We start from the raw sequence: 27,431 nt of genomic DNA, 5'->3' as shown, positions 1-27,431 counted from the left end.
AAAACTATAAGCAGTAACTTTTGTTCCAGTTAAGTGTTAATGTTAGTGATGTGGTGGCATATTCTGAGATCAAATGGAGTTGCAGTTTCTTATAACTCTGTATATCAAACTGCCAGTGACAGAGAATGTCCACAGAACATCCTTACACAATCACCCCAAGACACACTGAAATCTTTGTTGCTACAAATTTCCACTTTTAAGTGTCGGTACATTTTAGGATTTTTAGGAAACAAAATTAATTTTGGTTAGAAAATTTTTAAACATATTTCCGGCTTGCCAGAACTTTGCTCAGTTTCAATGCTGAGCAAAATGGGGTTGCTGCTGTGATGAGGTTATTACTTTTAAGGCCTGAAATTCACATGTAAGTATATATGATACACTTATCAGGGAAGCTTCTGATTCATAATTTGTAATGGTATGAAACTGCAAAATATTGGTAAAATATATTCCAAGTAATGAGTGACCTCTTGTAAAAAGATGAAATTTCTCTATTGTACTTATTCTGGATCTCCTGAGTATTGCTTTGGATCTCCAGTAGGTTTTAATTGGAAGGACACTTTAGAAACTTGACTTCGAGAGCAGTCTTGTTTATAAACAGAAATAAACTTAAGATGTTAAAGGCTGCCTTTTAAAAAAAGTGTTTCTTCTACCTATATCTGAAACCACATCACTATGAATTTTATTACCCAAGGTACCTTCCAAATTTGCTAGTCTTTAGGCAAGCAAGTCTTGGAGGTATTTCACTCATGATACATTTCCCGTATAGACTATCACATTGGTCTGTTTCTCCTTTTTTACTGTCAGTCTTGCCATGGTCAATCCTTTTAGTCTGTCATTTGTTGTATGTACAATATATTCATACCCATTATAAATATTTTTCTGGTTTCTTATGGCATGCTGGTTTCACCACTAGTATTTTAATTGGCTTTGTAGCTTACACTACATTTCACTTTTGATTTTGGTCTAATTCTCCTCTCTCTTTTTTTTCTTTATCACTGGAAAAATATTTTGTGTTTAACATCTGTAACTATGAGAACTTCAGAGTTTTACTTTGCATTTCTAATACCCGTTCTTTATCTGTTTTAGCATCTCCCTGTATTCTTCCCAGTGTTCTTTACTTCCTATTTTCTTGTAAGTATAGCATATTCTCTTTTTCCCCTCAGTTTCTATTGACCTGTTTAACCATGTGGAGTTAATTGAAGCTACATCTCACTCCTGAAGAAAATAATTCAATTACTGTATTTGTTCAGTTTCATTTTTACACCTTCTCCTTATGTCTGGGGTATCTTGTTATTTGTCTGAAAAGTATTTAATGCAATATCTTTTTACATAACACAGCTATCTAAAATTGCACAGCATTCATCTTAGTAGAAATTAAATTTCAATTCCATTCTGTTTGTTTAGTGGTTGGAATCTGACATGAACAGGTGGGTCCCTGGCAGGTTTCAGGAAACAACCAGTCATGTAACTCATCTATCATTCTGTCTTATCTACGACATGTTTAAATGGTTTCCAAGTTAAAATTGAGCTCAAAATTGTGGCTGCTTATGTACTAGTCCCATTATTTTTGTGTACAAGATCTTTGCTTTACTCAATAGAATTTTTCTATCCTTTGTGTAGTGAATTCCCTTGATATTTTTGGTTTCTCTGTGTGTTCTTAATAGATTGTTTCCTAAGGCAAGATTTAGTATTGTAGGCATCTACTATACCTAAAAATGTTCAGACCCTGTCACTCATGAACCACCTTTTAGTAAATATAACTCTGAGCACAGCTTTATGAACTTCCTGCTGAACATGAGGCTTCAGTACTGGACTTTGGAATTGCAGCAGTAGGAGTTGTAACAACCTACCCAAACTTGAAATGCAGATTTTTTTTTTTTTTTTCCCCCTACTTTTTCAAATTACCAGGTTGTGGATCTAAGTCCTTCCATGAATTTGCAGTGATAATATATTTAAAAATCTATGAATTTGCTCTCGAACTGTGAACACATCAGTATGACTCCCATGAAAAGATGTGTTCCTGCCCACATCACCAAATAGTCAAATAAACCTTACTTTCCTATTGCCAGCTACACAAACTATAAAATTCTCTAGGGCCACTGCACACTTTGATTTAAAGTATCAGACATGATACACTTCGTTCTTGGTTTCTGTGTAGCAACAGCCATTATGGTACCTAACTAAATCCCTTGGTTTTCATAGGGTTGATAGTAGCAGCTAAGTCTTACTCTCTGAAACAGACCTTAACTGGTTTGTCTTTTATGAAACTTGTTTGGAAATTTGCCTTAAACCACATGTTGGTTACCACAGATGTAACTTCCTAATTTCTTGATTTTTTTCTTCCTCTTCCAAATTTCAGTCTCCTAGTATTAGTCTTTGTTTGTATTAGTCTTTTAATTCAGAGGCTGTGGTTTCATATTTATACATTGGTGCTGCTGAAATAATACATCCCATTTAACTATCACCATGCTAGCTGTCTTTTCTGTATAGCAGTAATATTATTGTTGGTACTTGCATTTTAATCTAGATACTAATAATTTCTGTAAAGAAAAAAAAATCCAGTATTTCATAAAAGCAATTTCTTACAGGAAAAAATAGCTTTTGGGTATAGGGACCACCTGTAACTAATAATCCTGGCTTCTATATTCCTTGCTTTGTAGCCTGAGGGAAGCCACTTTGGCAGCTCTGAACCATTTTCTATGTATGGCAGCATGTGTTAACTACTTAATTAGTGGTTTATGGACTTATCAGTTCAGGTTTTTTGTCTGTGAGATTTTTCCTTTGATAATTTGTTCATACATATGACAGCAATTGATGAAGTAGAAAGCCTAAGGTCTTACACAGATGCTTACTGCTTTCCTCAGCAATATGAAGAGCATGCACCCAAATAGAACCATGTGATCCATCCTGCTGTGTAAGGGCAGCTCGCTGCCTCCAGCCCTTCCAGCTGCTGGCTGAGATGCCTTCTCTGTTCACTGCTGTCAGCTGTGGTTATTTCCCTGTGATTTATCATGAGCATTTTTTGGAGGGGGGGATTATTTATTTATTTACTCCTTTGTTGCAAAATTTGATGAAAACTTTTTCTTATGATGGGCATTTTCCCAAGGCTTGTGGCCATCATCATAGAATGGTTTGGGGTGGAAGGGACCTTAAAGATCATCCAGTTCCCACCCCTCTGCCAAGGACACCTTCCATTAGACAACAATGTTCAAAGCCCCATCCAGCCTGGCATTGAACACTTCCAGGGGTGGGACATGCACAATTTTTCTGGTCAGCCTTTTGCAGGGCCTCTAGATTTGTTCCAGCAGATCTGTGTCCTTCTTATGATGTGTGCCATGCTGAAGATCTTTGTTGTCTCTGCAAGCTCCAGGTGTGGAGAGCTATACCATTCAGACTGTGGTCAGGGCGAAATGATGTGAAGACAAATGCCTTCTGTGTTTTCTAGTAATTGCCTGCAGTGATACAGGAAAAAGCCTAATTGAGGGAGATGTCATATTTCTTCCTCATGCAAAGCATCTGATCTGAAAATTACTCCTAGTGATCTCCTACTGTTGGCTTTAGGACTTTCTCTGAGGCTTTTTTTTTTAAATTTTATTGTTTCAGTGGAGTATTTTTTTGATGATTGTTATTATTGGATATGCTTCACAAGTTCTCCAGCTGAGGAAAGTCCTCATATATGTGCTGATCCTAGCTAGTATAGCCAAAAAACAGACAGGAGAATCCAGATTCAGCTTCAAAGCACAGGTTGTCACTTACTCCTTTCCATCATGCCTCTTTTTAGCTGTTGCCAGTAGATCATATCCTCTGCAACAGCATAAAAGGCCAGATTTGGCAAGGTGATACTGTTCTGAATTATGTTTTCTGTTCAGAGCATCTGAATATCCAGCATCTGTTGCCTGGGATACCCAAAGGTACTTTTCATCACCCATTCCTCAGAGGTTCCTAAAGCTGTTTGCACTTTCCCAAGACCTGTAATCTTCTTTTCACCCTATTTCCTCCCACTGATGCCAATGCCCAGCTCTTGATTTTTGCCCTGCACCCCTTCAGACAGCAGAAGTGGTCAAGGAGCTGGCAGCTCTCTTGCTTAAGTGCAAGAATCAGAACTAAATACCCAGCACTGCAATGTTTAGTTTTTCACTTGAGGGTTTTGGGAACTCTTAGAAAAGTCAGAGACTCCTCTTTTGCGCTTCCCCTTCCCACCCCAGCCAGTTATTTCTTCCAAGGTCAGTAAATTGTGATAAGAGGGTGATGCCACAGAATAGTTTGCCTGTGTATGCATTATGTATTGCAGGTTTCTCAAGTATGAAGTGTAGTTGATGGTGTTAGGGCACACAGCTGTGTGCCCTTGTCTACTGGAAGATGGCTTAAGGTTCATTTGCTACCACTTAATGAACCTCTTGTTGAATATCCCACAGGAGGTTGAGAGCTTCTATGAATAGCAGGCATCAGATAGTGGCTGGAAATTCACGTGTACCTTCCTGAGGTAGATACATAAAAATAGAGGTGCTTTTCTTTCTGCAGGGATGCTCACTCCAGCACTCTGATCTCAGGGTTCCCGAAAAGTTTAACACATGCACATGAGTGTCCTGAACCTCTGAAATTCCTAAGCTTTCCCTGTCTGCTACTTTTCTGCGTTGAAATGCCAAATGGTTTCTGGGGCAGTTGTGAATGGAGCTCTTGGAAACTCTGGTATTGAAAGCCTTATCTATGTGATAAGAATAAACCTGTCGATTAGTATTCACATTTGTTTTCAAAAATACTATTATACCATCTATTTACATTTCACTCACAATCTAGCTAAGATATTTTAGAATGCTTTAATGTCCTTACAAGCATTGTATAATGTGTATTATGGCATGTGTATGTTTGTGTCTATAGTTGAAACTGAGATGACTTTTGGCAGCATCTGCTCTACAGGAACCTTACATTAGGACACTGATATCCCACAAAAAGAAAGCAATTTTTCACATCACTCAGGGGATTGGATTAAATTGCGGTGAAGTGCTCTTAATATAGAATGTCTTCACCCTAGGAGTTAGTGTAAAATAGCTGGGTATACTTCAAGTTTAAACCTTAGCCTATTTTGCAATAGCTTTCCTCTGTGGATGAGCCCCAAGAGATGTCCTTGCTTAACTCTCAAATTTTAGAGCATTTTGAATGAATGCTGTGGTATCATAACCTGCAGCTCCAAAAATATCAAGATAGAAGAGTTTTCCCTTATGAAATGTTCCCAGTATTAAAAGACCTCAAAGAGGAGCCTATAACCTCGGAAGGGCTTTTCTTATTTGACTTATTAGTGAAAAAGAAGAAATGAAACTAACTCTTTGCTTCCCACATCAAATACTTTCGTGGATGCTACTGTGAAAATATGGCTGGGATTTCTTGACTGGATTAATACTGGAAGCACTTAGGAATTTTTGTATCTATTTTTTCCTTACAGCCATCTAAAATGTCGAGAACAGTCATGTGCACTGTTTTCTATTTGTCAGTAGCATCTTGACTGTAGAGATTGAATGGAAGAAAAATCACTCCAAAAACAGGCTAAAACTTCAGAGGAAGGGGAAAGGAGAACAGTTCTAATTTTTCTTTATGCATGGTAAAGGAGAAAAAGATTTTGCTACCTGAGGAGTATTTGTTTCTCTATTTTTGGTGAAATAGTAAGAATGGAGATGTATTTGGAAAATGTTTTGGTGTTGGGAGGGGGACATTTTCTTTCCACTGTGAGACTGTGGAAAGTTTACTTAATACATTTTGCATAAAAATGCACAGTTCCTCTTCAAAGGCAGTATAACTTAATCATACTCCTTAAAAGATATGTTGCAAATTTATCTGTTATTAATGTTAACCTTGTTGGTTTTGTGACCATGGTCTTAGTAAATCTTAGGTCTAGCGTTTTGTTATTTAACCTATGTAATTTTTTATTTAAATGTCCACTTATACAGTATAAAACAGGCTAAGGTAAACCTCAAGGGTTTAACTCAAGGGTAAAGAAATGACATTTTGTCTTGCATTGGTTTTCCACTTCCAGTAATAGAATTTTATGTTCTGATTAGTCGCATTTTTGGTTGGTATTATGAATTTATCTTCACATAGATGCTTATGCTCTGAAAAGGAAAGACATTCAAAAGCGAAAATAATTAATAGTTTATAGCCTACTAAAGTCCAATATGACCAGTAATGCTGTATTCCTAACAATAGTATTCCTAACAATATTAAAATAACATATATTTATATGTAATGCTCTAAGTAATCTAAGAAATGGAGGAAACTATTTACACAAGGGTAAAAAGGCTGCTGTAGACAATATTGCTCTAAATGTGACATGGCAGCCAAGATTAAAAGCCAGTGTATGATGGAAAAACTTCAAAAGTTGAGTAGAGAAATATTACTGGGGCACATGTGTGTGTTTCTCTTCTCATATTAATTTTGTCCACAACAGCAGTGTCCTGTAAGAAATGTAGGTTTAATTGGAGCAATGTTTCCAAGTGACATTTACGACTAACACCGATACAAAATATATGGAAAAGAGTAGTAATTACACAGCACGAGAAAAGGACTTTTCAGCAGCTGAAGGTGGACATTGACAATCAAGCCTGCTTGCTGCTGAGTTGTAGTTTACTGTTGCTGATGTTCCACCAACTTCTATCGTGATTTGCCAGTTCATCCGTTCTTAATTGAACAGATGTATTGAAATGTGACAAATTTGCCAAAACAACAGAAGGTGGCTGAAGAATATCTAAGGGTTTCCTGTGTAACTATTTCCTTGAAACACAACCAAAAGTGGTTAACTTTATTTAGCAAGGATAATGTTACAGCACACACACACTCCCTTCCCACAGTTTCGAGGAAGGTATCAGCAGCAGGGCATTGCAGTGATCATCAGCCTATAATTTGAAGGAATATTGTCCTTTGCCCACCCCCTCTCTTCCAAGGCATCTTTGGGGATGCCTGTTCTGATGCTGGGGTGTGCACAACTTATTACTGGTTGCACTGTTGGTTTGTGCTCTGTATCAATGGAACACCATATTCTGGAACAATTAACTGAAGTTGCATCTGAGGCATAAGTGACTGACACATTCCAAATGCTCTTTCAGAAACACAGAGCAAATGAGCATTTTAGGCAAAAAGTACAACAAATTGAGACTTCTTTTCCTTGCAAATATTTATTGTGGCATTTCAAAGTAAGTGGAACTTTTGTTTGATTCAAAAATGTAAGTGCTATTAAATATGCATACTCAGACAAAAAATAGGCACATACATAGGAGGTTTAGAACCCTCATTTTTGGTTTCTCTAGTCTGTGCCAATACACTACAATTCTAAGATATTTTCTGTGTAATCACTGAAGAAGAAGTGGAAAAATACCAGAAACTCTTCTGTATTATGTTTGCATTGTGGTATCACTGTCTGAAATTCCTGTCTCCTGTGAAATATTTGCTGTAGTGCAGGGTTAAGACTGGAAAAGCTTAGCAGTGTTTACAGTTAGACACTGCTAATACATATGAACATATAACAAAACACCTCTGTTTGTAGGCAAAAATTTAAATGTGAGGCAACCTGCACTGGACAACTAATGTTGAACTCTTGTGGATTGTATATACAGGGTACAATGAAGAAGTACAGAAAGGACTTAGGGAAAAAATGTAACTTATTTCTAGCACCAGATTTTAATTTATTTTTTTCATTGAAAATTCAAGTTGTTTTTACCAATCAGTTTTCCGGATCATATTGTTCCCTGTCTGGTACTTGATTTGTAATCAGTTACAGTTGCAGTTTTATTTCTGCAGTTAACACTTTAAGACAGTGCTGCTGGTTGTGTTTGTTCACTTGCTTATTCCAGTGGGAGGCTTCTCATTAACCCTTTCATCACTTAGTGGAGGAAAGGACGTAAGTGGTGCTAGGAAGGTACAGGAAAGACACGGGAGTTCTGAAAGCTCCTTGTGAGCACATCAGGCTTCTCTGAAAATACTGAATGATTTCATGATTAAAATGAGGCCTGACTTTCAGTGCAGATGAATGCCAGGCATTGAGGAGGGACAAAACAGGCTTACATACCAAACTGTGCCTATAGCAAAACATAGAACAGTGACTGGTTCCTGACTGTGTGTTGCTGCTCAGGGAAAGGGCACTGGGTTTGTTTTGGATAGTTTTCTGCAAGCATCTGTTTGGTGGCAGTTTAAAAAAAAACCAAAAAAACAAAACCCATATTGAATATTGTGTCCCATTTTGGGCCCTATTCCAAGAGTTAGTAGAAGAGGAAGAAGAATGGCAGGCTTGGACTGGCTTCTGGAAGAAGAAAAGGGAAATAAGATTGGGGCTAGTCAATCTGGAGAAGAGCTGTGATGAAAGGAATGAAGAAAGTTAACATGTATGTTCCAGAGCTTGCTGCCAAGAGATTCTTTGCAAGACAGACCCATAGTGGTTTCAAAAGTAAATTGGACAATCCATGGAGAAGAACAATTTAATTACATGGGGTTTGGTGCAGCCTATATTCTGGGCATGCAGATTTTAGTAATTCCTAAGTTTCTGGTGGATGGAATTAAAGAAAATAGTGTTGTTCACAGCTCTCATGTTCTTGTGCTTGTTCCTTACGTATCTATGCTAATCTTTCAGAGACAGCATACTCTGTTCAGTCAAACCTTGAATTAAGAGCACTAACACATATGTACCCAAAGAGAAGTGTGCAAAGAAGCTTGGCTGGTTTGTGGATGTATCTCCAGTATTGTTGCAGGGAGGGGAGTATTCAAGGTTTGCTATGTAAGCTAAGCTGAACTTCTCAGTAGCAGTGAGGTGTGAATATCTTAGAGAGGTGCTTAGGATTTTAATTTTGGGTTGTTGTGAAGTGAGTGTAACTTGTGTTTTTAACAAACACCTTTGTTCCTCCCCTTTCCCAAAACCAGTATTTTATGTCTGTCTTCCTTTGGATAAGACCAGTTCCTTTCTTATCTGTTGCTCATAGCTTTAGGGTATTTTTCCCTCCAAGGGCAGTTGCATGAAATTGCTGACTGTTACCTGGTTGTGTTCAGCAGCTACAAAAAAAAGTACTCCTCTTAACTTTCTTTAGCATCTGTATAGTGAAGCTTTGGCTTTGTCCAGTAGTAGCACTGTCTTCAGCTCTGAGATCACATTGTTAACAATTTGCAGGTGGAAAGGTTTTTATAGAACTATAAGTTGTTTGTTTACACCTTAAATAAACAATTCTTCATTAGTTGACAATATCCAGGGTAAACTGCCTTTTTTTCCAAGTCTATACTTATTTTTGGAAGCTCAGTTTGAAAGGAGAGGGTTATGGTGTTTTATCTTTGTTATGCTATCCATTAATGTCTTAAAATGCAGAACTGCTTTTGGTTTATTACAAAACTCTGTTTTAAAATATTAAAACATAACTGTAATTATACTGAAGATAAGTAACCTTAATGTAAAGTTTTCATGTGAAGAAATCTCTGGCAATACAGTTAACTCTCAATTGGACTTTTTTTATTTTCATCCTATTTGCTGTACCATGTGTTCAAGACTGAGCAGCAAAACCACCTTGCCTGTGTACTTACAAAATGAAATACTGCTTTATGTCTCTGAGTTGTCCCTTTGCTTCCAAGGATGAAATGCCAAAAAAGAGCCCCCTGTGCTGTCAGGTATACAGAGTCCCAAACTTCCATCAGTAATGATAAACATTAACAAACATGTTTTAACCCTTTTGATGCCATGTTCTCATCTGTACTGGCTGTCTGAGTTTCCCTGGGCAGAATTATGGTTTCTAAAGCTGACAGATTTTTTTATTCCAGTCTAAATATCCTAGAACTGTGTTTACATGATTGTAAAGAGGAGACTTCTTCCTCTGAACTGCAACTGTCCCTTGCTTGTGGTTTGAAACTCCCAACTATTGATAAGTGTAGACAGGGTTTGTATAAAAAAATCAGGTCTCTTGCCAGTTCAATAAGCATGAAAATTGGCCTGTGGTGTTTACATCTTGATCTCTCTTGCCAGAAGTTTTGTCTCTCAAAGTATATAATCATTGTCTCTTGCACCTCAAAAGTAGTTTTCTGGCATTTGAGTATATTTTTGGAAGAATGAGTTGTGGGAAAATACAGAGTCAAATGTCTTGCACAAGTTTACTGACTCCTTGTTTTGACTTAGTCTAGTCTATCCTACTCTCCCAAATCTCCAAGTTTTTGACTGTAGTTAGGACAAAAGACAAAAGAACCTTTGATCAGGGTTTAAAAATCAGAGATGATTTCAGTTGTTTTAATTTGCATTTCCTATGGAAAACCAAGCCACCAATACCATTTCATCTTGAGTTCCTAATGAAGTATGGGGCAACATTGGTGTTCCCCCAAATTCCCCTTACAAACCATACTAGGAAATATAAACCATATACCAGGGAAAAAATTGAAAGCATTCCTCATCAATTTCATATTTAATATACACCAAATTTTATTTATTCTGCTGAAATTAAAAAAAGTTTATAAGCCATGGAAAATTTAGGAATAAACGTGAAATTTTTGTGACAATACAAAATAGTAATTTTCCATTTCTTTTTGTTCATCTCTGCATCTAAAACTGATCACAAACTGAATCCAGTTTCTTACTCTTCACTTCAAAATTTAAAAATTCTTAGTTGTCTTTAACTTCTTCACAAAAAAAGTGAGATGGTGAGACGATTAAATCACTAATAAAAGAAAGACCTTAAAAGGTAGAATAAAATCTTGTTATTGTATAGATCCTTAAACAGACAACTTGCTTATTTAATCATAAAGTATATATAATAAAATATTCAAACTTCATTTATATCCAGAGACAGTTTCTGCAATATAACTAGGAAAATGTATAATGTTCTAAATTTTAATTAAATTTAGTATCTTACTGTCTCTCTCATACTTCATATGAGTCAAGGTAGGCAGCACTTGAATACAGTGGAGATATCAAGATATTGAACATTCCAGTTACTTAAGTGAGCCTCTTTAATGTCTTCATTGGACCCACAAGCTTTTGAAGTATGTTGCAGTTAAAGTTTGAATAAATTTAATATTAAAATATAACTTCTTCAGAAAGCTAATGACAAATTACCTTAATGTTTAATTAATAACTTATTTATATATAGTTTAACTCTATTTCTGAAGACATTGTATGCATGATGTTCTGAAGTACCTGTTAGTGAGATAAGGCCAGTGGCTTTCCAGAAGATTTTAGTCTCAGAGCTCAATTTTCAGGAAAAGTCTTTAAAAACTTTACTGTCTTGGACTCTTAACACTTTCCCCAGTGTGTTTAACCCCCTGTCCTATGCACACTCCATTACTTTAATATGACAAATTCTGTGGAGATTTTACATGGAGACATAACTGTACAGAGGCATTGTAGATCCAGTATGTTCTCTTATTTTCTCTGTTTGGCATTATGTTTCTAATGTGGACTACAGAAAAACCTTTCCCTTCTGTGACAGGAATGGCCTGTTTACACACATGCCTTCAAACTCTCTGTGTAAGGGACTGGGAACAAGACCAGCAAAACTTAATTGTCAATTAATTTGCCAATTCCAATAGCAGAAAAATGTTTAACATGAGAAAGATCTCATTGTCTATGAATCCATTAAAATATCCATCACTGCATGGGTCTTGTGCTCCTCTCAAAGAAGTATAGTCTGCCTTTCTTCATTTCCACTTTTCTTTAAAGACGATTATGCTTTTTATGATCTTGTCAGTCAAGTTCTTTATTCGGTTTATTCTAAGTGTCTTTTTCTTTATAATGATTTCTGATATTTGAAACAAAAGGCTTTCACTTTCTCTTAGCAATGTTGATGCTGTTAAATGACTTCAAAATGTTGGAAAGGGAGAAAGCAGACCTTTAACCTACTGAAGTGCATTAGTATTAGGAACATTAAATATACCTTTCTCCCCTTCTAAAAATAAGTGTATGACTATTGGTCTGTTTGGCTTATTCTAATCGTATATTCTCAAAATGGTAAAACTAATTTCTTTAATCCCTTTTTCACTTCAGTTTTGCTCTGTGCACAGTGTCTCTTTCAATAACTTCCAGGAGACTGAGTTCCATGTTCACTGTGTGCTCTTTAGATGACTTGCATGTTTTCACGCTAATAGGGATTTTGAGATGGATGAGCTAATGAAATGTAATTGTACTTGTTTAAACTATTTCCAGGTACACCCACCTTTATGGAAGCATTAGCAGCCAATGGTACAACCAATATCCAGACATCAGTAACAGGAGTGACAGCCAGCAAACGGAGGTTTATTGATGACAGGAGAGATCAACCCTTTGATAAAAGGCTACGTTTCAGCGTGAGACAAACAGAGAGCGCCTACCGGTACAGAGACATTGTTGTCAGGAAACAAGATGGATTCACACACATTTTGCTATCAACAAAATCATCTGAAAATAATTCATTAAATCCAGAGGTCAGAACAATTCTCGTTTTGGATGGGGAGGGGAATTTGAAGTCCTTGCCTCATTTCTGCTTGTTATTCAGGCACAAACATACACAAAGCATGATACAGGTTCTTACTTGCAAGATGTTATATGTTGACTTTGTGTAATTGACTTGGATTTTAAAATTCTGTTATCTGACCATGTTGATGTGTGCTGTCTTTCATAAGATGTCCAGTGATTTACAAAGTGCAACTTGTTAAAAGATTTCGCCTCAATTAAGGTTCTTTGTTTTTCTATACTGGTTGCATATGCCATCTGCTGTCCAAATTACAGAAGTGCTGAATGAGTGCTTTAGTTACAGATAACATCTAATAGATCTTTCTTTAATGATTTCATTATCTCTGTCTAATTACATGTTTGAAATGCAAAGCTTCTAATACATTAACTACCCTTTTTTGGATAATGAAGAAAGTTAACTTTTCTAATAAGATGGTTGAGTGGATCCTAAGGAAAAGTTAAAGATGTTGAAGGGTCTCATAGAGGGAGGACGAAAACAACATGCTACTTTGTAATGATGGATTAAAATTATTCTTATGAAATTTTTATTTTTCAGGTAATGAAGGAAGTCCAAAGTGCACTGAACACAGCAGCTGCAGATGACAGTAAACTTGTGCTGTTCAGTGCAGTTGGTAGCATTTTCTGCTGTGGTCTTGATTTTATTTATTTTATAAGACGTTTAACAGATGATAGAAAAAAGGAAAGCACTAAGATGGCAGAAGCTATTAGGTATGTATGACTCTCTTATATAATGTATGACAGTTATCTGATGGGTATTGTTCATCATATGGCCTGGCTTGTTCTATCTTTTTTCAAAAGCCTCTTATTCAAAAAGATCTCAGGCATTCACCTGTTACATTATAGTGTACAGCACTTCTTTATGCTCTCTGTCCTTTTCTATTTGAGTTGTCATTTCATGAGTTTTTAATTTTAAAATTTAACTGTGAAACCTGGGAGTATTGATATATTCCTCCAGCTAAAACCAATATTAAATGCTTCGGTAGCCATAGGGTTTCAGGAAAACAAATTTAATACACCAAAATTTAGGGTGTGTATTGAATGAGTAAATTGATATAGTAGATTCAGAGAATCGGATTGATGGATATTTTAGAGGAGTAGATTAATTCTGGTGATCATCATCCCAATGCTAGGTACCAGAACTAACAATTAAACTAAATGAGCTAAATTACTACCAAATAGAAGAAAATATATAGGGAAAAAAGTATGGGTCTTGGAGACACATTTTAACAATATCAACAAGTACATTTAGCATCGATTTTAGCATTGTGGTCTCTTGCATTCTTCCAGAGTATCTGTATTCTTTCAGAGCCCCTCTTCTGTTGCTGTTGTCAATGGCTGTGTTTCTAAAGAAAGGCCATGGACATGTAAAGCCTGTTTCATTGGAGGCACAGTTGGTTCATAAAGATGATTATAGTTATTTTTGTTAAAGGAAATTCTTCAGTCATTTAATGTAAAAGTTGATTACGCAGTGGCTTCAGATACACCCAGAAGCTCTTAGCATTGGGCTTCTATCACTATTTTAATTTGGACCCTTCAAGAAACCTGTTTTTTCACCTAATACTCATTGTTAATAAAATGGGCAAAGGTGACTTAAGACTTATGAACACACACCCTCCCTTTCAAATAAGGTATTTTTCATATATATACTAGAGATGGTCCTCTCTGGGATATTCAGACATGATTAAAATTGTCTTAAGTCTCTGGATGGGATGTTTGTACGATGATTGCATGAGATGATTCCAGGTTTGGGTTTGATTTTTTTGCATTTAGCTATTTAAGTTCACTAGAGTGAGTTAAGAAGGAGTGTGATAACCTTTAGTGCTGCATGCAATATAGTAAAATTGTCCTATGTTGCTGAAATACAAAAATATGTAACACAGATAGGGAATAAACTTTAAAATTGCCTGCGTATGTATTCATACACACATGACTGTTTGTTCCTGAGAAGCTCTTGGAGGCATTACTGTTTGAGAGCAGAGAAGCATCCATATTTTTTGGGTACTGGAAAGAATTGTCATTTTTTTGTTGTCAATGAAGATGAGAATATGCATTTGTCACCTAATAGCATAGTACCCAGAGCATTATTACCAACCAAAAGAAGGGAGATGAGATGGGGAAGTTTCCAAGTGTGTGATGGGATAATAGAGCTCTATTATTTATGTTCATAATTTTAAAAAGCAGATCTATTTGTTAAGAAAAGTTCCTCAAGGAAGATCAATAATTCTTTGCTCGTCTTCATTTATACCTTATTACTGACATTTAAAAACACAGCTAAATATCTTATGCCAATGCCATGCCATAAATACAGTGAGGACCAAGCAGGGCTATGCCACAGTTATGGTGCCCAGAGGTGAGGAAAGGCTGCAGCCTTATCTGAGAGCTGTGGGACACATGAATGTGCCAAAGTGCCCTATCAGCTGGTGCTTGTAGAGGGGTGTTAAATCTGCACATGCCCAGCTGCTGTGATGTGTTGGGCTGGGAGCAATGCTAGACTACAGCATCAGAAAATAGTTGAGGTTGGAAGGGACATTTGCAGGTTGTCTTGTTCAACCTGCTCAAGCAAGTTCACCTAGAGTAGGTTGGCCAGGACCATTTCCTGTTTTTTTAAAGTCTCTCAAGACTGAGAGTCCACGACCTTGTTGGCTGCCTGTTTGGTCACCCTCACAATAAGAAAGTGTTTCCTGCTGTTCAGAGGAAACCTCCCATGTTTCAATTTGTGCCCACTGCTTCAAAGGGCACCACTGAAAGGAGCCTGGCTCTGTCCTCTTTGCATCCCCTTTCAGGTACTGTTACACACTGATGACATCCCCCTGAGCTCTCTCTTCTCCAGGCTGAACAGGCTCAGCTCACTCAGTCCCTGGGTCACCTTGATGGCACTTGGCCAGACCCCCTGGAGTCTCCCTTTCACTGAGAACTCCATAATGACACTAGGGCTGAGCAGAGGGACAGGATCAACTCCTACAACCTCCAGACAACATTCCTGGCTCAAGTTCAACTTGGTGTCCACGAGGATCCCTAGCTCAGTTTCTGCCAAGCCTCTTTCCAGCTTGTCTTCCAGCATATGTTGATGCCTGGGGTTGTTCCTCCCCAGGCACAGTGCTTTGCACTTCCCTTGTTGAGCTTTAGGAAGTTCCTGTCAGCTCCTTTCTCCAGCCTGTCAAGGTCCCTCTGGATGGCAGCACAATCCTCTAGTGTATCAGCCTGGTTTTGTATCCTGAGCAAACTGAGAAAGCTGAGGATACGCTTTGCCCCATCAACCAAATCATCAGTGAAGCTGTTGAACAGTGTTGGACCCATCCCTGACCCCATGGGGTGCAACACTGAAATCACTGGCCTATGCCATGAGTCATCACCCACTGGGCCAGCCATTCTGACATTTTTCAGTCCACCTCACTGTCTGCTCATCCAGCTCATACATCAACAGTTTGACTGTGAAACTTTTATGAGAGACAGTACTGAAATCCTCACTCTGACCTCTGTGTAGACAATATCCACCTCTCTCCCTTCATCCACCTTATTGTGGAAGGTTATCAGGTTGGGTTTGAAAGTGATGTTACTGCAGAGATGAATTATTATGGAGTTTTCAAGGGCTGGTGTATTTTACACTCTTGGTATATGTAGTGAGTGCATGTTTCTGTTTCTCTTCAGGAATTTTGTGAATACTTTTATTCAGTTTAAGAAGCCTATCATTGTAGCAGTAAATGGCCCAGCCATTGGACTTGGAGCATCTATATTGCCTCTGTGTGACGTGGTTTGGGCCAACGAGAAGGCCTGGTTTCAGACACCATACACTACTTTTGGACAAAGTCCAGATGGATGTTCATCCCTTACATTCCCTCGGATAATGGGCCTGGCTTCTGTAAGTAGCTTGCAGGGTAGGGGCTGACAGCTTCACAATTCAGTTGGTATAATTTATCCGGTGTGATTTCAAGATGTTTTGCCTTCCTGTGTTGTCTTTTTCTTAATTTTTTTCTTTCTCTCATGAAAGCCTTTCATGAGAAGCCACCCTTTATAGCTTTTCTGCTCCATATTCTTACAATTTACTCTTCACCTGCATGCACGGAACAGAAAGCAGGCACGGGATTTAATCCCACTTTTGACCCTGATGGTGTCAGAAGGGTCATGTCCTGTGTACCACGACACACCTCCCCTGCTGCTGCCTCGTGGGGACCAGCCACAGGTGTCTTGCATTCAGCACAGCACCACTGTGGCACTCAATGTCACTGCACAGCAGAGCACTGTGACACCAGCCAGGAGCAGTCTTATGCCACTATGCAAAGTAACTATTTCAGCTTCCACGCACTCCTGACAAAAAGCTATTTAAGAACTCTTAGCTACGTTATTTTCATGTTGCTTTTTATGGTTTTTTGTGCTGTGTTCTTTGGAAACTTAGACCTGTCCCATTGAAATTTGGACAGTATGAAACAAGTGCTTGTGGCTGTACCTGTTTTCCAAATTTGCTGTTTATTATAAAAGCCATTTTCTTCCCTGTAGGTATTTATTGATTTAAAACTATACATTTCAGTATATTAAAACACCAGTTTTAAAAGATCTAATAGCTAATTGTGTCATATTTGGGTTTAGTTATTAGAAGAGAACAGAAAAGGTAACTGAAATAGATTAACAGTTATAAGAGTATCTTTAATATCTTAGCATGTTTCAAACTACTGATTGTTCCTTTCCCTTTTTATTTGGCCATCCATCCATTCATCCATCCATTCCATCCATCCTCGTCCTTTAAAGACTTGTGGTTGTTACTTTTCATTTCTTTAGAAGTTGTACAAAAAACACAAGAAGCTCTTCCCTAGTGTACTCTCTCATGTGTGTTTGTGAATGCTCTCATTCTTAAATATAAAGGTTTAAACTGAAAGCTTTCAGGGGTAACAGTTCCATAATGATCAGTGCAAAAAGGGTTTAAAAGAGTCCATTGTTTTTTTACTATCCTTGACTCTCTGCAGCATAGCAGTGTCTCTGTGGAACAGAGCTGAACTTTACTCAGCATATTTCATGAAATATGTTCAGAATCCATACTGAAGACTTTGATAAAGAAGCATGCTTTTTGTCTGTAAAGAGAGAGAGAGAGAGAGAAATCAGCAGGAAGGTGTTATGAGTGAAATGCAAAACATTCAGGGGGAAAAAATATACAAAGCAAAGAATTAAGGCCTCTGTATGCATCATAACATTTTCTACAAATGTATCAATTCAGCAGGAGTAGTGCCATCCCTAACTCTTATAAGTCAGTCTTACAATGCAATGTTGTTAGCTACAGCTATGTAAAAATGTTCCATTGCAAGATTGCTGGAAATATCTTCCATGTGGGGTCAGTCACCTTCTGTGGGTGAGCAGGTCTGTCATGGACTGGGGGGGCGTTCAAACATTTTCAGCTGTGAGTTTATCACAGGAAATTTGAAGCCTAAACCTTAGGATTCAAAACTGATACCATCTTGGAATTACCAAGAATTTTAGAAGTGTCCCCAAACTTGGCTTTTGAGTTTTGAAAATAATCTGTAATAGACATTAAGGAGATGTCTGTGTGGGGAGGTGTTATTATGTGTCTGCCATGGAGTTCTTGCTCTGGTTGTCTGGTCCTAGATACAAAGCCCAGGAGCTGTGGGTTTACACACTGGGTCTCCTTGGCAGGACTCTTCCTAGCTTTTCTGTCAGTCATGAAGGAAATATGGTTCCATAGTGCCTGGAGCCCACATCACAGCCAGCATCTGGGGCAGTTCAGATGGTTCAGATGCCTCCTGATCATAGTGCAGGAGAGCTAAGGTGCCTGTGACCTTGCACAGAAGGACCCTGGTGAGCCTCAAAACCCTCACAGGAAGAGAGTCCAGAGGTCCAAGTGAAGTTTCTCTGTGGGAGGAAGAAGTACTCAGAGTAGAAAATGAAGGTTGCTAATGAGAGTCAGTGAAATATTTATATTGTACTCATTTCTATTGCTGTAGTATATTTCCTGGAAAGTAACTACCTAGAGTTACTTTTTACAGCAGGTACAAGGCATGATTATGATTAAAGCTTGTTTAGCAGTTGGTCTCCAGCAGATGTTGTGTATAGATCAAAAGTGAAGATACCACAGCAAGACATTTCCCTTCAAAACCTGTCAAGTGAGAACATCAATAGGAATACTCATTTTTTTTTGTGAGATTTTATGCTAATACTGTGTTACAGCTGGCAGAAATAAGATAACTGCACCATTCTCATCTATGGTGTTTCATGTTCAGGAGAACTCAGCAGTTGCAACTAAGTTTTAGGGGGAAAGAAAAGGTTTTTGTTTTTCTCCTTGCAAAGATACATGTGAAGAATATGTACATCTGACCACCTGGCTTAAATGTTTGCCTATCCTAACTACTAGTTAGATTGAGTTCACATTTTGATCTTTCATAGAAATGTTAAGTGTTTTTTTAATTATGTTGGAAGAATAATTTTTCACCAACTCTCTAGGAAAAAGGATTCCTTTTTAGACAACCATGTGTACATTTCTGATTTTTAGCTAGTATTTCAGGTTGTTATTATTATTCATGTACATTCTGGGAAATGAGAAGGAATAGTTAATTAACCTTATATATTTGATACTGTGTTTACAGAAGGTAGAACTATAAGGTATAGAGTTTGATCTATATAGAGCAAGAGATTTGAGTTTTTATAAACTAATATATGTGAATCACAGCTTTCCATAGTAACTGTGAGAGATGGGCTGATGGTAAAATCAAAGTAAAATATGCTAGGAAACTGGTTGGGTTTTTTCCTTGCATTCCTAATGGCTGGCAGTCAGGAAATAAACTGTCAGTAGAACCCAGACTTTGTATTTTGTTACAAAGGAGCAGATAAGAAACTGCAGTTTCCAAATTGCTTCATGTGTAAAATGGCAATACTAGGAACATGGTAGCGCAGGAAATAATTAATTAAGTTAATAATTAATTATTTGAGATCTTTAACTGAATGTTCCTGAAATAATTACCAAAATTTCCAGTATTAGAAGACATTAAAAACCTCAGTATTTTTCCTTACACCTGTCAGGTTTGTGTTTTAGAGCAGCCTTATTTCCTTTATTTCAAGAATCCAGTAATGGGTTTGTCATATTTTTCAGTGTAAATAAGTAATTGCAAAACAGTAACACTGATTTTTTTTTTTTTTTTGAGTTTGACTACTCCGACTTTTTAATTTCCACTGCCTGTTTCCATGTAAATGTAACTGCAAACTGTATAAAAAACTTCACTAAAGCTAGAATTGAAGTGGCTGTAGGATAAAGCTTTAATGGGCAATTTGGCTAACGGTGAAGTGCGTGGTAATTACAAATCAAAAACATTTACAGAACTAGAGAGAGCATCTTGTTTCATAGAAGGTAGCATTTGATTCTGTACCTTAAACCATGTGCAAGATCTTTTAAATACCGGGGGGTTTTAATACGACTGCTCTATCAAATTCTGAAAGAATTTTATCAGTTCAGTATCGGACTTGTGAAGAAAATGTAAATGTTTCTTTTTTATTAATTTGATGAGAAATTGAAATACATCATTATAAAGGGCAAGCAATGTATTCATTGCTGTTTTACAGATTTGCCAGGCATTATAACCTATTCCCACATAAATACATAACCAAGTCAGCAATGCTACAAGAAAGCCAGAGCTAACAAGCATTCACAGCCAGGAAATGACAAAAGACATTTTCACATTTAACCATTAATCATAGACATCCACATTTCAATAACTACTGACCTAGTACTGGTCAACAACACATGGACCAACCTGCTGTAGGCCAGTATTTTTCTTTTTTAAATTAAAACTTGGAAGAGCTGTAATAAAACTATTTCAAACTGTGCAGGCATTTTTCTTATTTGTTTTGAACATTTTTCCTTTGATGAGTTTTGTCTCATTACATTTCATGCCAGAAGTAACTTTTTATCCCTTCAGGCCAATGAAATGTTGTTCAGTGGAAGGAAGTTGACGGCGCAGGAAGCTTGTGCCAAAGGACTCGTCTCCCAGGTGTTCTGGCCAGGAACATTCACACAGGAAGTAATGGTTCGAATTAAAGAACTTGTCACATGTAATTCAGTTGTAAGTTTCCTTATCTTCTTGTATGTTTATGATTAGATGAATAAGAATTAATCTAAGTAGTATTAGGCTGCATCTTTTTGTCCTAAAAAAAAAAAGGAGTCTTTTCATGAAACAAGGACTGTGTTGTACTATAGAAATGTTTTTTGACAGATTTTTATGTTTCTTTCTGGTTTGGGTTTTTTTAGGATTCTTTTTAAGGTTTCTATCTGATTCTTCTTAATTTCAGTATACTGTGACATTTAATAAGGAACATAAACCAGCACTGGATTTTTATAATATAATTTGGTATTGACATAGTTGCTGAAGTCCAGCTTACACTAATCAACAATATAAACGGTTGCCCTAACATCTGCACAGAAATCTTAAGCTAGCTTGAGTTCTAATTTAAATTACCAAGGAAACAAATACAATCTTTGACATAATGCTGGACTTTATGAGTAACATGTAGTGGTGGTGTGCACGACTGGCAGTTGCACAAGATAGCATCAAATAGTGGTAACTTTTAACTTTCTAACACGGTAAGGTGCAGTTCAAATTGACTGTTCTGTGCGTTAGAAATTTTGGATTTTAAAAAGAAATTACTCATTTTCTAAACAGGAAAAGCAAATGAGATTTTTTTATGTGTATTTTAAGTGCTCAAGAAATCAAGATCTGGCCACTTATTAGAGCAGTTTGAGATAATAGTGTTATGATTAGCCTTCACTACTATAGACTTGCACTTTCCTGTAGTTACAAAACCATGTATATATATATTCATAGCTATTCTATGATTTACATTATTGTCACACTTCTGTGCACTTTTAAATTGTGCTGGCATAAGGTAAAGGAAATGTTGTGGGATGCCACAAGGAAGATGACTATGTGAAGTATTTCTTGAAGTCACAGTATGTCCATGAATGGATAAATTTAAGTTGATAATCAGCTTCAGGATTGGTCCATAGAAACCTGTTACGTGCCCATAGAAGCACATGGGGTGCTCAGTTCTAAGGCAATGCTAACCCAACTCCCCCTTTTATAATTTTGGCCTAGGTACTTGAAGAATCCAAAGCTTTAGTACGTAACATCATGAAGGTGGACTTGGAACAAGCAAATGAAAAGGAGTGTGAAGTTTTGAAGAAAATCTGGGGCTCAGCACAAGGGATGGACTCAATGTTAAAATATCTGCAGAACAGAATTGATGAATTCTGATGAGATGCCCATGACACTGGAATTGTATTTCTTGGACATCAGGGCAAGAAAAATATGCCCATTTCAAAAAACATTATATAAACTAACCCCTTGCTCAACTTGGGAACAGGAGTGGACACACCCCCCTCCCCTTTTATTGTCAAGGGGTTTAAAAGTACTGTAGCTCTTAAATTTGAACAAAACTCCTTTCTCCCTGATTGTTACATGCAGATATATATACACACACAAGTGTATGTGTGTGCATATATCGATATATGTCTTTTATATATATATACATATATATATATAAATGTAATATGTGTGTAAGTGTGTATGTAGACACACACACACAAGGTAAAAAAAGATAGAGTGCACTACCAAACATCTCTTTAAAAGCTCTAGTTTTTGTTATCTTTGGCTAGTACTGTATCAAATAGAGAATTAATTAAAAAGTGAATGGTGTTGCATTATTTTCTGTGTGGCAGGGAAGTCTGGAGTAATGCTTTTCTTTTTCATGAGAATACAGAATTGAAACGGGTATTAGCCAGCCCTTGCTTTCTCTGCCCAACGAGTCAGCTTAGAGAAAAAGCATTGTCTCAGAAGAAGGTTGAAATACCTCAAGTAATGGAACATTCTAAAACTTTGGGGTAACTAAACCCTATTATGCTTAAATTACACATATCCCCAAAAAGAGAGTGTGCTCAGGATTAATGCTAAGGAAACACTCTGTTATTTTTGGGGGGAGAGGTATAGAGGGGTGGGAGGAAGGGGCAGGAGTATGTCTGATTCTTACCCAGACAGCATGAAGAAACCACTGTCTCTTAGGGAAAGGGAATGAGGGAGAGCCAGAGGGAAATGGAAAGGGGAAGGAAAAAAAAAAAAAAAAAACCAACACAAAAAAGCTTGTTTTGCAGTATTAGTGAATCACTGAATATCTTATGTATGAATATCCTAAGTTATAAGTTAGTTTTAGTCGGTTTTTAAAAAGCCTCTCTGGGTTGTTTTTTTGTTTGTTTGTTTGGGGGTTTTTTGTTTGTTTATTTTGGTTTTTTAAATAACTACATAAGTGCTCCTGTTGCTGGGTGAAAATACTACTTTATATACAGTTTGGGGTTTGTTTTTGGTTCTTTTTTCCTATTTGCTGGTTTAATTGATGTATTACACCAAAAATGCATTTTATGTTCATAAATTTTAGGTTCACTTAGAATATATTATTTAATAAGTTAAAATTCTTTTGGCACACTATTAAGTAAAAAAAAAAACCTCTTTAAAAAAAAAAAAACTACCTTATATTAGATGTTTAATGTTCTTCGTCTATGCTTTTTTTTTTATTATATAAAATATACACTATATGCAGTATGGTGTAAAAGAGTGCCCTGTGTAAATAGACCTATTTTGCATTCCTTTCAGGAGTGGTTATTGATTCCTGACTGCAGATATCTATTATTACTTGGGTATCTGTGCTTGCAATCTTATTGAATGTATTATGAAGAATGAAAAAGAAATCAAACCTTATTTTTGTACAGTTTTGAACTTTTTACTTGGAACTGACCCACCTCCCCTTCCCAGTGGAGAGCTGTACAGTGTGTAAATCTGCCTTTACCTTGGATTGGTACAGTATTTTTGCATCTGTGGGACCTACTTCTTTGTTCTAGTAGTTTGAACTATATATAAACTGTACAATCTGTAAAGTTTTTATAGAATAAATATTCAGCTGTGAAAACTGGTTAAATAAAACTAATATTTCTTAACACATTTTAAATACGGTTCTCTCAAAGTTGTCATTTTAAAAGACACTTCCATTCTAATTTTAAAGTTGCTGAAACAAATCTTGTAACTTAGAGGCTTTAATATTTATTTTGTTTAAAAAGGTCTTCATTTCCTTCAAATTAAAATTTTAATATTAATTTATTGATGTAAATTTTATAGAAGTTTTCTCTTGCAGGAGGTAGATCAAGAAAGAAGACATAGGGAGTCATTCTACTTTTAATTATTTTGTTAGAGTTCAAACTAATGTTCAGTAAACTTTTTTTCAATCTCTCAAAAAAGACTGTTTTCCTTACAATAGTGGGGCTAAGTTAGAATTCCTTGGTTGAATTTGGGAGAGAAGAAAAGATACCTTTTACCTATCAGTTCTCTAATGTTAAACCTGTTGGACTTCAATTTGTATAAAGATCTCTTTTCTGGCACCTCTAAAGCCATAGAGTTCATATATGTATGTATCAGCTGGGGGATTATTTATGCTTTCTTTAAACATGAATGAACTGGTACAGTGAAGACATCTATAATTAAATCAGTTGAAGGTACAGGCAATTCAACTGAAAAAATAATTCTACTTCATTCATTTTTTATGTTGCTATCAGGCTATTATGCTGCCTACAGTTTACATGATAAAATGTGAATAATCTATTGACTGTTTAAATTCCTGTCTGACTGGAAAAAGTCACTCAGGCCACTTCCTAGTCACTGTCAGTAACTAATTGACACTATTAACAAATTCTGTTCTCATGCAGAAATAGTACACAGCTTTTGGCCATACACTGGACTACAGGAACGCTGTTTCTTTAGGATAATACTGTCCCATTCTTTTCGGTATAGGGTCAGTAAATATCTTTTGATGTGTGTGAAGGTTACAGTCAAGTGTAGTTCAGTCTCTGCAAAGCCATAGTAGAACAAAGACAGAGACATGATAAACCTCTAACAACAAGCAAGAAAACCTGAGAGATCAGAAGAACTGACTTGAGACATTTTTTTTAATGAGTGTTATCAAGGCTTTTCTTCACAGAAGAGACAGGTCTTTGTCAAGCCTCATTCACTGCTGATGCTTGTACTGTTTTACATAAATTTACAGCACTGCACGGATTACCTAACCTGAAGTATCAGATTTGGGCTCTGATGACTGAATCCAACCAAAGTCAGAAATGTTCTCCCAGGCACGTGCAAACTGCAGCCAGCATTTCTTCTAAAGCCCCAGGCTTGGGGTCACAGCCTCCCAGAAGTAGTGGTACTTCAAAATGGCTCTTCTGTGTTAATTCTAGTGTGAATCTGGAGGATTTTGGAGCAGCACAAGTTGTTAAACCCACATGTAATGCAAGAATTTAGTATCTTTCTAAACAACTGCCAAGAGAACTTCCACAGGGCTCTTTTTTTTTTTTTTTTAACAAAAAGTTTCTTGGTTTTTCCTCCTTCAGGCACAAAGGCAAATCTGTTTGGGTACCAGTCAATGGCTAGCAGAATTAGGAATAATGGTATTGGAATATAAAAATCATTCTTGACCCCTGCATCTCCTGTCAAGACCATCTCTTATCCTCATTGTAACCACTGCTGCACGATTTGCTTAATTAGTTATGGAACGTAGAGACAATCTGCAAGGCAATGTGTGTTGGTGCTGAAATTTAAAAGTAGCACAGGAGCCTTGCTAATGCAGTGTAGGAGCCCTTCCATGATATTTGAGTTCTCTTTCTGAAATAGGCAACAGCCCAGGCACTACCCAAAACAGCAAACTGATGAGCATTGGCCACTGGACTGCACTAACCACTAAGGCTTTCCCCACAGAAGTTCTATCACATCTAAATTTATTTTTGGAAGTAAATAAGAGAACTTTTCTCCTGCTGAACAAATAGCAGCAGAGACCCATGGGCTGAAGGTACTTGGAGCTGTTTGAGAGCCACCTGTGTATACTTAATCCCACCTTCTGCTGATGCATTCTTTGAGCAAAAATCAGAGCAAGGTCTTAACTCTCGGTAAGCTAACCTACAACATTTTGGGGTAATCTGAAGGTCTAAACCTGCCTATAGATTTTTTTTTCCATATTCACACTCCATAATTTGCATGAATCTGGGATTTGAAACAGTTTCTTTGAGCAAGTCCTCTCCTGGATTGATGGCATTGCTAAGAGACACTTCCCTGTAATTCAGAAGCTGCACCATTATTATTATGGAAAAAAGGGGAATTTAATTGCCTGTTTAGGTGGGATTAATTTCCTAAAGTCAGAATACTTGAATAGAAAAAACACATAATCCTGAGCTCTAAATTGCTTAACTTTACACAGATAGAGTTCATACTTTACCCAAACAGTGGATAAAATAGGACTTCAATCAGTTAAGGAATGAGGCAGCAAACAAAACATTTCTGGCCAAATGTACAGGTAAAACTTCAATAAATGGAGCCAGCTAGGTTTGTTGCTGGAAGTTAAGGCACTTTCACATTCATCTGAGACACAAGTGTCCATCTGGGAGTATGAGGAGAGAGTAGGAGGAGGGAGGAAATGCCTCAACTCAATTACAGTTGGCCCCATAATTTTCCATCCTAAGGCACTGCCAGTAGCTGTCAACACAGACTGTAAGAGAGCTTGCAAACAGAGTCAGAGTTGGCAACCTTCAGTCATGCAGCCCTGGAGCTCAGTTCTGGAGATGGCACACTGGTGAATTTGCCTTTCCAAGGAAATAAGTATCTAGGAGAACATCTGTATAGTACAAGATCACCATGGTCCTGCCCCTCAGATTTCTCTAGAAAATACTTCACTCACAGCCCTCTGCATTTTCTTTCCTTACTCAGGGGGCATGTGACTGAAGTCACACACCAAGCTTCCTAACAAACAAACCCCAAATAGACAAATATAATTTGCTCTTGAGGTACTCACAGGATGAAAAGCAGTTTGATGGGTGAAGATACTGAAGTGATGCAAAATGAGATGGTGATGGAATTCTGGTCTTCCTGATCACTCTTGCACAGGGAAAAATACAACAAATAAGCAGAATTAGAAACCACCAAAAAAACCGTGTAGTAAATAAAAGGAGCTACAGAAAGTAGAGGAGTGGCAGCTATTCTCCCTGAATTCTTATTGTGCTCAATTCTGGAAGAGCTACAGTTGACAGGAACACAAGGTAGACATATACCTGTTCCACACAGTCTGGAGGACATGGTCACTACCTGTGTCTAAACTCAGATTTTAAGTCTCAAGCCCTGGTCCTCATAGGGGACTTCAACCACTCCTAGAAGGTCAACACAGAGAAGGAAAGGCTCAGGCAGGATCTCATCAATGTAAATAAACACCCAGTGCAAAGAGGATGGAGCCAGGCTCTTTCCAGTGGTGCCCAGTGAGAGCACTGGAGCAGTGGACACACACTGAGGCACAGGAGGCTATGAACAGCAGGGAACACTATCTTAGTGTCAAGCTGATTTGAGCACTGGCACAGTGGCCTAGAGAGGCTGTGGAGTCTCCAACGTTGGAGGTACTCAAACTTCTGAACATGGTCCAGCTTGAGCAGGGGTGGGTGGGACCAGATGACTGCCAGAGGTTCCTTCCAGCTTCTGCCATGCTGCAAAAAGAAACAAATGCCAACTTGCATTCATTTTCCAACTCTCCAGTCATCATCACAAATTTCCTCTCTAGCTTGGACTGCAGGGTCATCAAGCCCTGGATCACTGCAGGCTTTGGTCTTTGAGAACCCAACTTCTGCTGGATGATACCAAATCACCCAGGGCATGCATAAGTATAGCTCAACTCACAGGAGTGAGCTCAACTCAGTAAAACAGGAGTCATGTTTTACCCTGCCTTGAAAAAAGAAAAGCTATTAATTCAAACAAAAATAAATTTCCTCTAGGATAAATGGGAGTGCAATTCTTAACCAAAACAAATCCATGCCTTATACCTGAAACATTTCTTTGGCCTCAGCAACTCATTGAAATTCTGCATTTTCTTCCAAATTCTGCCCCAATCATTGAAGCTGAGCAGTTACCCAGCCAAGGCA

General features: G+C 37.4%; 1 protein-coding gene across 4 annotated transcripts in view; it reads left to right on the top strand.

Moving 5' to 3' along the window:
* The window catches only part of CDYL (chromodomain Y like), a 103,747-nt gene extending 80,307 nt beyond the window's left edge, over positions 1–23,440 (top strand). For 2 of the 4 annotated variants that reach the window (XM_014872389.2, XM_088169894.1), the window contains 5 exons: positions 12,149–12,405; positions 12,990–13,162; positions 16,103–16,313; positions 20,368–20,511; positions 21,541–23,440. In XM_014872389.2, the coding sequence (XP_014727875.2) occupies positions 12,149–12,405; positions 12,990–13,162; positions 16,103–16,313; positions 20,368–20,511; positions 21,541–21,699 (944 nt within the window). In that variant the 3' untranslated portion in view covers positions 21,700–23,440. Of the gene's footprint in view, positions 1–1,086; positions 1,132–12,148; positions 12,406–12,989; positions 13,163–16,102; positions 16,314–17,197; positions 17,276–20,367; positions 20,512–21,540 lie in introns of those variants that run through there. The other 2 variants (XM_088169871.1, XM_088169888.1) reach the window with 2 other exon arrangements.
* Positions 23,441–27,431: the final 3,991 nt, after the last annotated feature.

The sequence above is a fragment of the Sturnus vulgaris genome, chromosome 1 (genome assembly GCF_052056855.1).
Source record: "Sturnus vulgaris isolate bStuVul1 chromosome 1, bStuVul1.hap1, whole genome shotgun sequence".
Classification (NCBI taxonomy): Eukaryota; Metazoa; Chordata; class Aves; order Passeriformes; family Sturnidae; genus Sturnus; species Sturnus vulgaris.
Note: the sequence above shows the minus strand (reverse complement) of the source record. Positions and strands in the feature narration are given on the sequence as shown.